The 15584-nt window shown below is 33.2% G+C and overlaps 3 protein-coding genes across 4 annotated transcripts; 1 reads left to right on the forward strand and 2 right to left on the reverse strand.

Annotated features, from left to right (window-relative positions):
* LOC133698643 (uncharacterized) lies at positions 1 to 1155 on the reverse strand. The gene is made up of 2 exons (XM_062121635.1): positions 848 to 1155; positions 1 to 521 (listed from the first exon to the last, which is right to left on the reverse strand). The coding sequence occupies exons 1-2, from the start codon at positions 1150 to 1152 to the stop codon at positions 344 to 346; spliced, it is 483 nt and encodes a 160-aa protein (XP_061977619.1). The 5' UTR covers positions 1153 to 1155; the 3' UTR covers positions 1 to 343.
* Positions 1156 to 3378: 2223 nt separating this feature from the next.
* Positions 3379 to 5827, forward strand: LOC133698722 (protein CHLORORESPIRATORY REDUCTION 7, chloroplastic). Its single transcript, XM_062121754.1, has 3 exons — positions 3379 to 3536; positions 4580 to 4710; positions 5312 to 5827. Exons 1-3 carry the CDS (start codon positions 3452 to 3454, stop codon positions 5582 to 5584), a joined length of 489 nt encoding a protein of 162 aa, XP_061977738.1. The 5' UTR covers positions 3379 to 3451; the 3' UTR covers positions 5585 to 5827.
* An 86-nt stretch (positions 5828 to 5913) lies between these two features.
* Positions 5914 to 6926, reverse strand: LOC133698723 (uncharacterized). Of its 2 annotated transcripts, none has more exons than XM_062121756.1 (2): positions 6370 to 6926; positions 5914 to 6178 (listed from the first exon to the last, which is right to left on the reverse strand). In XM_062121756.1, the coding sequence occupies exons 1-2, from the start codon at positions 6787 to 6789 to the stop codon at positions 6125 to 6127; spliced, it is 474 nt and encodes a 157-aa protein (XP_061977740.1). In that variant the 5' UTR covers positions 6790 to 6926; the 3' UTR covers positions 5914 to 6124. The 2 variants fall into 2 exon arrangements, with proteins under 2 accessions (XP_061977740.1, XP_061977739.1); XM_062121755.1 differs by having other exon boundaries at positions 5914 to 6181.
* Positions 6927 to 15584: the final 8658 nt, after the last annotated feature.

Consider the following 15584-nt stretch of genomic DNA (forward strand, 5'->3'; position numbering starts at 1 on the left):
TAAGAATCCAACCCATGATTTTCCCTCTGGAATTTCTAAATCAATAGATCTTCGTACATGATTCTTACGTTGACTTCCTTTTTTCAAAATCTAAAAGCCAAACTTCTCCCACAGGATTGAATGAAGACTGTAGGTTCTACAACTTAATTAGTTTAGATGGTGATTTCTATACCTTGACTGTACAAGCTCTAAGGTTTTGCATTGGAAGAAGAATCACCAATACAAGAAACAACAATTGCAGAAAATATGGTTCATATTTAGATCCGATGGACAGGGCAGGAATTTTCGATGAAGAGGGAGATTTACAGAGGTTGGTGTTAAAATAGTTATGAAGAATTCTCTTTTAACATCCAAGTGAGCAGCAGGAGAAGCAAGAAAACCAACTATTTCCTGCAGCCTTAGGGTTTGTTCCAGGGGTGGTTTCTGCAGGCTTTGGTGGCTCCTGTTGCGAGTGCTTCTCCGAGGGATGCTTCCCCGTCACCTCATGGAAAGAAGTTGTCCTTCCTGAAGTAGAATCGAATCTGAAACGAAGTTAAACATTAGCTTCAGGTATCTAGCCAATACAGGACAGGCAAACATCGGCAGACTTAGTACCTAGCAGAACTAAGAAATCTAAATGGTCTAATAATGGATGATAGGAAAAGGGTAGTTATGGCTATAAATCCGGAGTTCCAAATTTATGTTTTTAAAAAATAACGTTTCTTACAAGTTCAATTTCTTGCGACGAAATAAAAAATCAAAGTGGAAAAGCAAGGAGAGAAAGGTGAGACGCAAGCATTTTGGTTGGGGTAGATGCTGGAAACAAAAACCATTTTATTCTGCATGGATACACAGTCAGGTAACTTACAGTGGGAATTGAAATGATCTGTTACTACTGGAGAAGGAGACTTGAACCTCCTCAACAGGAGGCATCATTTCCTGACAGCTAATTTTCTCTGTTGCAACCAGAACCTCCTTTTTGGTATTGATATCAGCTGTTGATTTAGGTTCCATTTCTTCAGAATCAGACAATTCTTTTTCTTTCACTTCTGTTTCTATCGATATATTTTTGTTCTTTCTATCATTGCTCTCTACTTCAATGACAGGACTCAAGCTGGGTAAAGCATTGCTTGTCTCTTCAAACTTGGGGAGTTCTCCAGATTTATATAACATGAAAGCATTATCTCTTGAGAAGCTACCATTTCCCATGTAAATGCTGAACAACGATTCATTTGAAGTGACGCTCCACTCGGCAGGATTACTAGGCTTGGCAAAAATGGATGACGAGAGCCGATTTGGATCGTAGCCTGGCGTCACATTACTTTGAGGCGATGGTGGGGGCAATAGCTGTGTGCTAATAACCAGATTGTGGCTGGAAGCTTCTGCTGGAAATAAGGGTCCTCGTGATGATTCAACACCTGCTTGGTTTGGTTCGATAAAGGGATTGGCAGGATCATCCTTTTCGACCCCACCAGATCTTGCTGAAGATTCTGATGATGCGGAAGAACTTGAACTTTTGAGAGCAGGAATAGCATTTTCGTCAGCCATAACCTCGTAACTCTCTAAATGGTTGCTACTTCCCTCAGAATCTATTAAACGCTTGCTAGTTCCACCCAACTTATTGAAATTAAGCTCCCTGTGCTGTCTTGGAATAGGAATTCAAGCTGCAATCGAGAAGGGAAACATCTATATCAAATCTACAGCATATCTAGCACTTTTTACAGAATGAATGTCCCAAAACAAGTCGCTTTGTGTTGCATAATCAGCCAGTATAATAGAAGGAAAGGGCCATACTACCCAAGGCACGGAAAAATTCAGTAGAATCCTATGAACTTCTACACAAAACAGTAAACGGGCCATCTTTATCTAATTAATGTCCTAGAAAAACTTTGCAGCATCAACAACACGCAAATTCTTAATCACTTTAAATAGTTGTCAGTTTTAGCTTTGTCAACCACAGAAGAAAAAGAAATCTCTTTCTTTTCCTGAAATTTCCTTGAAAAAATGCTGTTTTCAGTGCAAATAATCTGGAGCATAAACAATTTTTTTTTCTTTTCATTTTGGACAACTAGATTCTGTGCAAAACATCGTTGAAAAAAACCCAAATTAACAAATACAAATATATGCATCAAACTCGTAGAGGGAAAAAAAACCAACTTGAATCTATCGATCACAATGTTGAATGAAAGACCTTCTCAATGTCTCGAAGAATGTGAACCAAAATTAACCCCCAAAAGCTCTGGCTATACAAATTCGCATCCCCCCCCTCTAAAAAAAAAAAACAGAAAAAAAAGAAATTCAGGGTGGGGATTTAATTAATGAAGAAAAGGAAGACAGAATTGATGCAGGGAAACGAGAGAGAGAGGTCTGGGGTTTACGTGTTGGAAAGGACAAAAAGGAAGGCTGAGAGAAAATCTCGGTGTTCTGTAGTAATTACAGGTGCTTAACTGACATTCAGGTGTCTTTTGTTTTATTTATTTATTTATTAACGAATTAGTTGTCATTTTCAACTGGCTAGTTCGTTATGACGACGTGTACTTGGAGGCTCTAACTAACTGTATATGCGGGAAATCAGAAGCTAGTTATTACAACTTGTGTACTTGACAACCTTTTTCTGCCTATATTATATTATATTATATTGTCGTTGCAAATTTATTAAATTTCTATATAAATATTGATATGGGTGTGTTTGTTCTTAATTAGTATTGTTCATGAAGGAGATTTAATTTTTATCGATGTACAAAGCTCATTAAGAGATATTTCATATAATGAAATAAAAAAAAACCTTTTCATCATTTAAAATTTTATTTTATATTTTATTTTTTGTGATATTAAAGCTTATTAATATTGATCTGGAGTAATTGATGGAAAACTTAATTTTATTTTAATGATTAGAGGGTAATATTTTATTCTACGTTAAATATTTTATAAATGAACATGTAAAATATTTTACATGAATTTTTTTTTGCCATGTTTGTTAATTAATAATTTAAAAATATAATAATAATAAAATAATGATAATAATAATAACATATTATTATGATAATAGGTACTAAGAAATACATTCACGAGCATATTTTTTCAGTCCAGAAGCCCATTAATCAGCATAAGACGTTGATTGTTTTTTTTTTTTTAAAAAAAAAACTTGAGAAGTCAGTTGATATTTTTATTTTTATATGTTATTTTTTTAATCATGTAGAATATATCAATTTTAATGTGATTGTTAATTACTTACAAATATTTAACTTACATGTTACTCAATTTTAGCCCTCTCAAACACCCCTTTAATGCCCTCTAATGTTCAAATTGACAATTTCACACAAAGAAATAAATATATAGAGAGAGGGTACTTACGTAAATATGATGAGAAAGTCGAGGATAAGGTAACACAGGGAAGTAGAGGTTCAATTTAGCATGTCATCTCCACAACCTGACAATCTCTTACTATCTGTAATACAGGGAAAAAATAATAATGCTGAGAGTGCCGGGCAGTGCTTTGTCAATGGAGATAGCCTTCCACAAGCAGCTACTGATTACTAAAGTTGACAGTCTTGACTGTAAGCTCTACTCTCCTTTCTTCTCAAACTGCAACTTCATTCATATGCTAGCTACTTGAGCCTTTAATTGTGATTAAACATGTTAGGAGTTTGTTTTGTTAATTGGAAGACAATCATTGGTATTTCTGGCTTGGTTTCACATGGTTCTTCATGCTTGTATAATCACTGTACATGTACTTGATTATAAGCAATGTTCGAGGATTTTACTGAGTTAGGTTCTGTTTGATTGCTAGTTCAACCCTCTATGCCTGCCAATCATCTCACTATCTCTAACATGAGCTCGTGAGGTTTGTGTAATCATTGAAATCTGGAAATGTTTGTTTGATTCTGAAACCTGGACTGTATAGTGTTGATTCCTGAGGACTACTCGAGAAGGAGATTTTTTGTTGCATCATGGAGCAGGAAGCTATATTAAATAATAATTGATCTACGCTTTTCCTTGTATTAGGTTGAATTATACCGGAGAAATTAGGTGAAGAGAACACTGTTTGCCACTCACAGCCATCACTTGATGCTTTTTGATATAGTTTATCCGACCTTGCATCTCTAAATAATGTAATCAAAATAGGAAAAATTAAGAGAATGTAAATCAACGTTGCCATCCGGGCATTTCTTGCATGATCATGCAACCAAACTCCCAATCACCTTGGCTCATATCCACGTCTACCATCTCTACTCCTTTAGTTGCATCGTAGTTGTACTTACCTTGACTCTCGAGTTGCTCGATGATGGTTAATGAGGGCTGCCCTTAACATCTTCACCACCTTGGTCCAAGAGGTGCACCGCTTGATTCATTGTGAATCAATCGCCCATTACTTTGATCACTCCTTCCGTCTCAAATTCCGTTTGGTCTCCTTTTGACCTGGATTTCGTAACCAGTTTGATTTGATGGCATGTATAACTTATTCAAGAGGGAAATTTATGGTTAAGGCAAAGCCTACGTACGTTGGCATTAAAGACTTCCGGTCTATGTTCTGTCGCAATGTAAACAGAAATCGTTCTGACAAATTACTGGCAGTTTCATCCATTCTGATTAATTGTAGGTGACAATATAACGAGAAAGAGAAGTTCTGCACCATTTGTCCAAGTGAGTTCAGCAGACATTGCTGACAGTTCTTCTTTTATCCATCTCAAACTCCCCAATTTGATGAACCGACGTGGCAATTCTGTGAAGGTAACCGTTCTTCTCTTTCTGGCCATGCTTTCTGCATCCAATGCTAATCTTGTTTAAAACGACAATCAATGTGAAAAGGAGGAAGCATACGTGTTGAATTTTTGAGTTTACTAATCATGACTTGATCCTAAATGACAAGCCTTTTGATCATTGCATCTGGTTGATTTTCTTCGGGAGATCTAATCTTGTTTTCTTCTTCTTCTTCCAGCTCAAGTACTTCTCTTTTTTCTTTCTCTGTTGACATTTAAGCAAGTTTAATAGTAGCCAAGCTATCAAGTAAAAGAGAAAATAACAAGTACCGAGTTTGTTGAGTACTAATGAGAATCTTTAACAACAAAATAAGTTGCGCTCGTATTTTTCCTTTATTGACTTTGTTAACATCTTAACCAAATGGAAACTAGGACATGATGTTCTAAGCAAACTGTCCTTGAAGGATGATACGTGCATCGCGCAGTGAAGCGCGAAAAGAACTCAGATTCGTGTAGTTGCGGCTGCAGTTGGCATGGGCCACCAGCCTTTTGTTATGCTGCCTTGCACCAACATACATTTAGCATAGGTGCAAGCCTGTTTTTTGATTCACTGACTTTGTTTTTTGAGTCAGGTTTTTGGGGTGAGGAGGAGAAGGATACATCAGAAAACAGGAACTTATGTCCTTTTAGAACCTGGAGAAGATGAGAAATTTGTTTCTGAAGAAGAATTGAAGGCTGTACTTAAAGGCTATCTTGAGAATTGGCCAAGACCGACCTTGCCGCTAGACCTAGCAAAATTTGAAACCGTCGATGATGCTGCTTCTTTCCTGGTAAGTTCTGTTTGTGAACTTGAAATTGATGGAGATGTTGGTTCAGTCCAATGGTATGAAGTTCGTTTGGAGTGAGAGAAGAGTTCAAAATACGATTTTCGCTAGCTCAAACCAGGCCTAGATTCTTACGAACAACCGATTCCATGTATGATTTTTTTTATTATGTTAGAACTCCTTCTGACACTGTAAAATTAAAGCTGGCTAACTCTAGTAGTTTGTTATCTTGGTGGACATTATATAGGATGCTGGCTCTGTCACATAATCTTCCAAATGCCGTGATTGCTGCGCTGCAATTGATGGTTTCTTTGGCTGTGAAAATTCCTCTGCCAAGCTGTTTTACATACACAGAGAAAAATCTATGTTGCAGAACGTCTTTTTTACTTTCCTAAAAGAAGCAAGTCATCTTGAATCGAACCTCATCTTGCCTATTTAATAATTCTCTGAAATGGGAAGGGCACGATGGTTTCTTTTCCATGACTACACATCTCATCTCATGAATATTCTCGTGACAGGAAAACAGGACTATTTATCCAGACAAATTCATGAAGTTCAAGAACCCATCTGATTACAAGAAACCGATCCATCTATCTGATATAGCTTTTTGTCTGCCAACATTTATATCTCAATTTTGAAAGCCGCCGCCACACCCTGAACTTCTACATCTTGAACCTGCTACGATGACAAAATAAAATATTTAATTCATGCACCCACAATAAAAAATAAGAAGAAAACAAACAACTTTATGGAACAAAAAATTACAGAATTTCCTACACTAAGAATTGGTATCTAATATCACAAAGTTTATATTATCCCCTAATTATAAATCTAATCAAGAAACCAATTAAGAAATTTAGCCATACCTTGGGCTGATTCAAACTTGGTGGCAAGAGAGCACCACCCTTTTTGTTTCTTGCAAGAAGGCCTTTTGTAATGGGTGAGATCATAAGATCAGTTGGGCTTCTATACCTTTCAGGGAACTTAAATGCCTTGGGAACTTGGAGATGATATGGGGCGCTACTTTTGCGCAGATCATTGCCTGCGTTCTCAGATTCTTGATCCATCTCTTGATCTTCCTTTGCTGGCGTTATGCAATCCAACATGGTGGGTTTGGATAGCATTAGACTCTTAAAAGGCGTTTCTTGCATATTCTCAGATTCTTGATCCATCTCTTGATCTTCCTTTGCTGGCGTTATGCAATCCAACATGGTGGGTTTGGATTGCATTAGACTCTTAAAAGGCGTTTCTTGCATATTCTCCACTGAATTGAGTACGTTCTCCATAGGTCAGTCGGCTCTGTAGCACTGAAAAAAGGGCCCCTCTTGTTTGACAAAAGAGATACTTAGGTGCCAAAAAAGAAGAAAAGGTTGAAGAACAAAAATGATACAGACCCAGTTGAGGGGGGGGGGGGGGGGATCTTCAAGAATTTCGAGATTGGATTTTATAGATGTGAAGAAAGTACTAGTGCATATATGAGTTTGCAACGGTACAATTGAGGGCTCTTTAGAGAAGTAGTAGTGAAGTACCGTTGCGACTTGAAAAGTTTCAAATTTTCTATGCTCTACCCAAAATGACAAATTGGATTTGAGCGGATTCAATTTTAGCCCATAGTGGGTCCAAAACAGATATGCCCAAGTCAGATTATCCTGCTGCCTTTTTGTGTATAGTTATTAAACCCGGCCCGGCCCGGCGGGTCGACCCGGTGGCTGGACCGGTCCGGGTTTAATAAAAGACCGGCTGTGACAACAGCCCGGCCAAACCCGGGCAACCCGGCCGGTCAACCCGGGACCCGGGCTAACCCGGACGAGACCCGGTTTTTTTTTTTTTTTCAAATGTGAGATTTGAAACCCATTAGTATATATACACTATGTTCCCATGAAAAAAAACAATGTTTTTTCAATGTGGGATAAAAAAACCATTTGGTTTAAATACTTCAACTTAAAAGGATAACATAATATCTTTTTAATGTGGGATTTGAAGCCCTTTCATATATATACACTATGTTCCAATGAAAAAAACCATGTTTTTTCAATGTGGGATAAAAAACCTTTTGGTTTAAGTACTTCAACTTAAAAGGATAACAAAGTATCTTTTCAATGTGGGATTTGAAGCCCTTTCATATATATACTCCATGTTCCCATGTAAAAAACCATGTTTTTTCAATGTGGGATTTGAAGCCCTTTCATATATATACACTATGTCCCCATGAAAAAAACCATGTTTTTTCAATGTAGGATAAAAAAACCTTTTGATTTAAGTACTTCAACTTAAAAAGATAACATAATATCTTTTCAATGTGGGATTTGAAGCCCTTTCATATATATACTCCATGTTCCCATATAAAAAACCATGTTTTTTCAATGTGGGATTTGAAGCCCGTTCATATATATACACTATGTTCCCATGAAAAAAACCATGTTTTTTCAATGTGAGATAAAAAACCTTTTGGTTTAAATACTTCAACTTAAAAGGATAATATATTATCTTTTCAATGTGGGATTTGAAACCCTTTCATATATATACTCTATGTTCCCATGAAAAAAGTTAAGTTTTTTCAATGTGGGATTTGAAACCCATTAGTATATATACTCTATGTTTCCAAGGAAAAAGTTATGTTTTTTCAATGTGGGATTTGAAACCCATTAGTATATATACTCTATATGTCCAAGAAAAAAGTTATGTTTTTTCAATGTGGGATAAAAAACTTTTTAAAATATTCTTTTAAACTTCATAATATGTATAATCTATATTTACATGGATTTTTTCATATGAAATATTAAAACTTTAATTTTTTTTAAATTTTTCCGGGTTGACCCGAGTTGACCCGAGTTGACCCATGAAACCCGGGACCCGGTCCTTTGGCCGGGTCAACCCCCGGGCTGGGTTTAATAACTATGCTTTTTGTGAGCTGGACCTGAATTTTTTTCAACATAGAAAATATTAAGAGAAAATATTTGAGACCCGAATCACTAATTTAATTAACAATTTAAATAATATAAATAAAAAATACAACAAAAATAAATAAACAAACTAATAAAAATAACAACAAAAAAAAAATTAAAACAACAATTCAACCCGGATTATAAAACAACTTAATAATAAAGAGAAAAATAAAAAAAAACTTAGTCAAACGAAGTTAATCAGAAAACTTTATGATCATGGACATATAATTGAAATAATCTCATAGAAAAAAGTGCAGGAAAATAATAATTTAAACATTAATTCCTAATAAATCAAATGAGAACATAATAACTCCAAAAAAAAGAGGAAAAAGATGAAGCTCAATCTCTAGCAAATAAAATGTTGAAGGATGAAAATTAAAGAAAAAATATATTTTAAAAAAGGTAAAAAAAAAAAAACATAATCTGAGCCCACCTGGATCAAGATACAAAATTTCTAACCCAATCATAATACCAAGGTGAATGCGTTCGTAAGCGAGTTGAATAATATCATGAAGTTCATTCATTGAACAACTTAATGTTGAAGCAGGAAAATAGAAAAAAAACAAATGTATTTTAAAAAAGCAATGGAAAAAAAACATGAGTCAACTCGGGTTAATCACACCCGTGACCATGAAAATCATAAAAACATGAAAAAAATCTATTTAGAAAAAATTTTCAAATGAAAAAAGATAACAGTAAAAAAATATATATAAAATTTGATAGAAAACAATCCATAGAAAATGAAATTCTGAAAAAAAATAGAATAGGATAATCTAATAAAAAAATAAAAACAAAAAATAATTAATAAATCAAATATTAAAAAATAAAATTGAAATAATTTAATTTTAAAGAAGGTTCCAAAAAAAATTGTATGCCTTGGAGGTGTGTGTGTGTGTGTGTGTGTGTGTGTGTGTGTGTGTGTGTGTGTGTGTGTGTGTGTGTGTGTGTGTATATATATATATATATATGCCTTACTTAACATATCGCATATTTTCCAATTGAATATTCTATTTTTTCCTATTTTTTTGGCAACTTATAATAACATTTTCAAGTTGTATTCCTTGGAAGTCTAAAATGTCATTACCAAAGAGACAATAGTTGGCAATCCGTCTCAATGGTGATACAACAAATTTCAAAAAAATAAAAATAAAGAATTGTGATAAAGCAAAACTCGTTAACAAATAAAACTAACATTGGTTTGTTGTTTGGTAAGTGTGGGGAAAATTTGATAAGTGTGTGTTCTTACTCCTTTTATACTATACTTTTTTAATGTATGTTGAGTTTATTAAAAGTTATTTTTATGAGTTTGACATGCTTAGGAGACTTTGTGAAGTAATTACTAAAGATACAAAATTCTGTAATTTATGTTTTGGATTTAGTTTCTTATGATTGGTTTTTCGCTAAGTTAGAATTCCTGAATAAGAATGTAGGCTTAATCTAAATCGAAGTACACATGACAAGCTTTTCAGAAAGGTATTATGAAAAAAAAAATCTGATCTCATTTGGATATTTAATCAGACCTGCAAATTCGAGCCAAAATGTTACTCGAAGCAGGATTCTTTGCTTTCATACTAGATATTCAAATGAGAATATCTTGAGCTTTCGATATCAAAATTAGATGATTCAAAAGACTAAATTCATCTACACATTAAGGACTACAACTTTCATGAAGGACTCCAAGTTAGATAAAATATTTTTGAAGGTTAAACTCCAGATGCAATCTGAAGGATGAGATGAGTTTCATGATTTGATCAGGAAACTAACGGTATTGAGCATCCCACTATGACTGAGAGTCTGATATAAAAATGATGGGCTTTAGAACCCAATAAAGATGTAGATTAAGCCTCTAACATGCCATGAATGAATGAATATAGTTAGGATGATCAAATATTGCAAGAAACCAAGTCAGAAACAAAATCTAAGTTGTAGCAGAGTTGGAATTACAACAGAGTTATGACAGCAATAGAGTCTGTTCAACACAAATTCTGAGAGATTTATCCAACCTTAAGGACCAGATAAAAAAGGAACAAATTAAGTATCATAAAAACTTCTAGTTATCCTAATAATCCTGAAGAATATTGGCAACCAAGGAAGAGGATAAATATAGTAGAATACAACTAAAACAAATTCAAAAAAACATTTTTTTTTCTCTGCTTTTGTCAAATTTTCAGCAACTATGAATTAAACTTCTAAATTCGGTTCAAGAGGGATACACACTATCCCTATTAATAAATTGTGAGAAGTAACGTTATCATTGTAATTCTTTTAGATTCAAGTATTTATTTTTCCTTGTTCACAATTATATTATTATTTAAGCTTATTGAATTGTTTTGAGATAACATGTATGCTTTCTAGTTTCTTTCAATTTCGTAATTGTTGTTAGGGACTATAATAAAAAGCAAAAGAATTAATTTGATTGTTGTAACTCTCATCTTGATTTATTATAGAAGGATAAACTAAGTTAAATTGTAAAGCTTTTGAATGTTTGCTTAGAATAAAAACACAGACTTTATTCCTAAAACTACAACTAAATGAATGAAAACTACTTTCAATATTACATTCTCTTGATGGTAAAAAATTGATTAGAGAGCTTTTCCTAATTAATATATTCGTAATCTCATCGATTTTTCTCAGCTTCAAAAGATATCAAATTTATTTGCCGACGTAAAAGAATGTTTATTTTACTTTGATGATGAAAAAATTTATGAAAATGGATATGTGGACCCTTGAACTGATTTAACAACATATCAATTTATTATTTTCAGAATTATTATTTTTTGAATTTTTCATTCAAATCCCTTGTTCTTTCTCATTTCAGAAAATTATAGGAAGATTAAATGAAATTTTTCTTGGGTTCGACTTAGTTTTCACGATGATACTATAAATATTTTGTTTGTGATAGTTAAGTCAGAATTATATTTTGATAGTTCTGACAACCGACCAAAATGTACGTGGACAAACCTCAAATTAAGCACCATACAATTAATAGTTCAAATGGGTTTTCTTTTAAATTTAATGTGTGTTTGGTAACGTGGTGTATGATATTTTTGAAAAATATTTTTCAATAAAAAATAAATTAAAATAATATATTTTTTTCATAATCTTTAATTTATTTTTGATATTAACACACCAAAATTATTAAAAAAAATACAAAAAAAATATATTAATTTGATATTTTTTCTAGTAAAAAAATAAATTGAAATACACTTTGAAAAATAGAAGTTATTATCAAATGGGTACTAGGTCAACTAAATATTATGTACAATATTTTAGGTAAACTGCTTATCTTTGATTAATTAAATCCATAAATTTAAGATTTGTGATGTGTAAGTTTGATCAATTAACTTCTGTGTTGACAAAACAAAAAAACGTTATCATTCGGGTTCAGTGCATTAGGTGCCCAATTTTTAAAAGTTTTTGATGAGATGGGTTCACCGATTACCTTCACATAAGGCTGTTTCATGCAGCTGGCGGCGGTGCATAGAATTTTGACCCAAATCCATCCATTTAACGCATGTAGAACACCTCCTCTTGAAACATAATTACAGAGGAATGGTTTATTTACTTGAGGAATCAAAGCCTATAGCATAAGACATAAGGCCTGATTCCATTTGACAAACTTGGCCCAAAGATTAAGTTCAGAAAAACCCTAGACCCACCAAGCCTAGCAATGCAGCTGAGATTTTAATTAGGCTCGTAAACCAAATCTGTGCCGGTGAATCCAGAGCATTTCCCATCCTAAAGATGCTTTTACTATGCCATGTCCAAGACTTCTCATGCATGGCTTTACTGATGATGTCGTCTTCAAGAAAAAATAATCTCCACAAACAGGGTCGGATGGAAGGATGAAAGATTGATTCAGTCTTGCGACACACAATTCAATTCCTATATATTTAAGAGTAAAATAATCAATAGATATGACTCCTGTATATCCCTTGTGATGTTATCCTTTTTTTTTTCCCCTTAGACATATGTTCCTAAGCATGCCTTGGTTGGTATTGGCCATGAGAGCATTTTAGTGTATTTGGTGTGGGCATACTCCTACGCCATGCATGGTGCAAGTAGTTGGTTTGTGTTAGGTTTATTATATCTATTAGAGCAGTGGTCAAGTAGATAGGTGGTCAAAGAAGAAAGTAGTAGCCCTCAAATCTTGTAAACTTGGTTATCAAGTTTGCTCATTCCTTATTCAACAAATTAATATCTTGGTCCTTATAAATAGATGGAAAACATGAGGCATAAAGCATGGTCTATGGTGTTGACCTAGGATCATTAAGGTTCATGAGTTTAGAGTTTTATTTATTTAGTTTTGGGTTTATAAGAGTAGATTTACAAAAAAAATCTTGAGATTGGGTTCGAAAATTAAACTCGTATTTTTTCTTGTAGTAATTTTTCTCATAGCCCACCTTTAGGTTGTTGATGTAGGTAGAGCTTCACAAAACCATGTTAAATCTTATATGTCCACTAATGTGTGTTGATATTTTCCTTTTGCTTTGGTTATTTTTTTTCTTTCACACACATTTCCAGATAGCTTAACCGAACAAGTAGTATTAGAGCTAATGATTTCAGTTCAGTTCAATAAGTAAGTAATACTTGGATGTGAAAGGTTTAAGAGGAAAGAATGGTGAGTAGGGTTAGGAAGAACTTTTTTCCTTTAACCTCTTGCCTTGTAGAAAATGATTTTACTGGTAGGGAATTTAATATCGACGAGTAAATCCAAGGCTAGAGAAATGGTGTTTTGACGAGGGAAGAGATATCCTCATAATCTCCAAAGTTGCTCTTCTTATTATATTCATTCTAAAAAGGAGAAAAGTGTTTTGTTGTCTAGTTGTTATACTTGATGGTTGCCTAGAATAATTTAGGTAGAGTAGCAAGTACCTTTTGATGATTCCGTACAAGATGAGATTCTAGAATTTAGACAAGTACGAGGGAAAAATCTTGTTAAGAGAGAAGGTAGATCAAGGTACTTTTAGAATTCTAGACAAGGATTTCTATTAGGGTTTTTTTGCTTGAAGGCCAATGGTTTTTTTGCTTTATGGTATCTCTGATCTTATGTAGCTGGTAAAGTTGAAGTCTAATGGTTTTTCTATTTTATGATATTTTACGAGCATATATATAGCTTATAAAGCTTTATAGTGCTAAAAATATTCACTAATGTGAAGATTGTTGGGTTTATGACTCATATTTCTTTGAATAATGGCCAAGTAAATATAGTGGTGACTAAGAAAAAGAGGAGTGGTGGCCAAGCTTTTAAACTTGGTCACCCAGTTTGTTCCTTTCTTGTTCAACAAGTGTTTAAATCCTTATAAATAGATGGAAAGAATGTGGCATGAGATATGATTCATTGTATTAACTTATGATCACCAGGGCATTATGATTGAGAGGTTTTGTCCGGGTTTGTGAAAGTGAGATTTTAGAAATTAAACTCAAGGTTTTTTTTCTTATATTATTTTTCTTTCATAATAAAAAGTGGTTATTCTTATATTATGGATGTAGTGAGAGTTTTATCAAACCATATTAAATCTTATGTGTCCACCCAATGCTATTTGATAAACTATTTATTTCCTTTCATAAACATTTTCGCATCACATTTACTCTTTCCCAATAGTTTGGTTTTGGCATAATAGTATGATAATATAATATATCGATCAATGCTAGATAAACTATTTAATTTTATCAAAATAATAAAAATTATCCCGCTCAATTCATATATGGTTTAATGATTGCGTTTACAAATATCAATATTGTAGCCACCCAAGAGAGTTTGTGAGAATCTGATTCAATAATGACTGTTGAAGAAATTCTATTAAGCTTTATTAAATTAATTGTATAATTATAAATAAAAAGATAAATCATTTTCTGAACCAATTAAAGGTAATACGGGTCTTTTAGTGTAATACATCTAAATTATTGATTATGCTTTTTATCCCTAATAGAGTTTGATTTATTTCTAATTTAATTTAGGTTTACATCTAAACCAATTGTTCCATAGTTTGCTTTCAATATTTAATTTGAATTCAAATACTAATTTAGATAAATCAGAAAAATGTAACTTGGGTGTATATTATCTAGCTACAAGTCAACATTTGATGGCCCATAAGTTCTTGAGTATGTAATTAGACTTCTCACTCTCAACCTCCTTGTTTACTCCACGTTTGAAATGCCACTCATTTCCTTCTTCTTTATACCATAACTCCATAGTTTAATATTTAAACAACACCTATGGTAGATGTTCATATATAAGCATCGTTGCACTCTTTATAGATTAAAAAAAAAATCCTTGCTTTAAAGGTAAGGCCAGGTCTCTTGTAGCCATTGTCACAATGCCCAAATCACATCTTTCTTGTTCTATCCTTCCCACTAAGTTAAAAGTTCTATTTTATGGCTATGACGAGTGCTCCATTCATGCATATCGAAAACCTTATTGGGTTTTGGCTTACCTTCCTAGTGAAGAGGGAGCTTAAAAATGAATTTTTTTTTTAAATTTTTCTTTAGCTATTCTTTAACAATATTATATGAAAAATAGGGTGGATCTAAGAATCTTTTGGTAGCTCTATCAACAAATTACCTTTTTAGTTCTTTTTAAAATTCTAAATAACCCATGATATTGAAAGGTTAGCTTATAATTTCTCCTTTGTTTCATACTCAATTATCGATATGGCTAGAGATTAAGGTAAAATCAATCCCTCACTTGGAATTACTTCTCTTTGTGTTTGTGATCTCCTTGTAATTTTTGTCTACCTTATGCCTTGCTAAGATTTTTCTTGATTATCTATAACAATTGCTCCCGATATATGAGGTGCTCTTCTACTGCTTGATTTAATGTAAGTTTAGGTATTTATATGTTGCGTCAATCTGTGAAAGGAATAACCTTACATTACTTGAAAAGGAGTCATTTTAGTACCACTATTCTGAAAAGGACAATCACTTTGACTAGTCTTTAGGATTATCACATATGAAACATCGTAGATACCCTGCTAGGATTTTATTAACTATTTAGTCTAACTTTCAGATTGAGGGTTTAAACACTTGAATAGTTTAATTACTCCTTACACTTTGAATAATTGTATCAAAATTTGCTAGTAAAAGTTGGATCCCTATGTGTCATAATATTTTCAAGTAATTTAAGCAATTTTAGC

The sequence above is a fragment of the Populus nigra genome, chromosome 7 (genome assembly GCF_951802175.1).
Source record: "Populus nigra chromosome 7, ddPopNigr1.1, whole genome shotgun sequence".
NCBI classification, from domain to species: Eukaryota; Viridiplantae; Streptophyta; class Magnoliopsida; order Malpighiales; family Salicaceae; genus Populus; species Populus nigra.

What these genes read in the sequence shown, in the direction of transcription:
- LOC133698723 (XM_062121755.1), bottom strand. Translation starts at nt 6,789, where the DNA reads ATGGAGAACGTACTCAATTCAGTGGAGAATATGCAAGAAACGCCTTTT. An exon ending in CAAGTTTGAATCAGCCCAAG is followed by an intron (nt 6,182 to 6,369) that starts GTATGGCTAAAT and finishes TTGTCATCGTAG; the next exon opens with CAGGTTCAAGATGTAGAAGT.
- LOC133698722 (XM_062121754.1), top strand. Translation starts at nt 3,452, where the DNA reads ATGCTGAGAGTGCCGGGCAGTGCTTTGTCAATGGAGATAGCCTTCCAC. An exon ending in TAAAGTTGACAGTCTTGACT is followed by an intron (nt 3,537 to 4,579) that starts GTAAGCTCTACT and finishes GATTAATTGTAG; the next exon opens with GTGACAATATAACGAGAAAG. An exon ending in GACGTGGCAATTCTGTGAAG is followed by an intron (nt 4,711 to 5,311) that starts GTAACCGTTCTT and finishes TTTTTGAGTCAG; the next exon opens with GTTTTTGGGGTGAGGAGGAG.
- LOC133698643 (XM_062121635.1), bottom strand. Translation starts at nt 1,152, where the DNA reads ATGTTATATAAATCTGGAGAACTCCCCAAGTTTGAAGAGACAAGCAAT. An exon ending in AGATCATTTCAATTCCCACT is followed by an intron (nt 522 to 847) that starts GTAAGTTACCTG and finishes ACTTCGTTTCAG; the next exon opens with ATTCGATTCTACTTCAGGAA.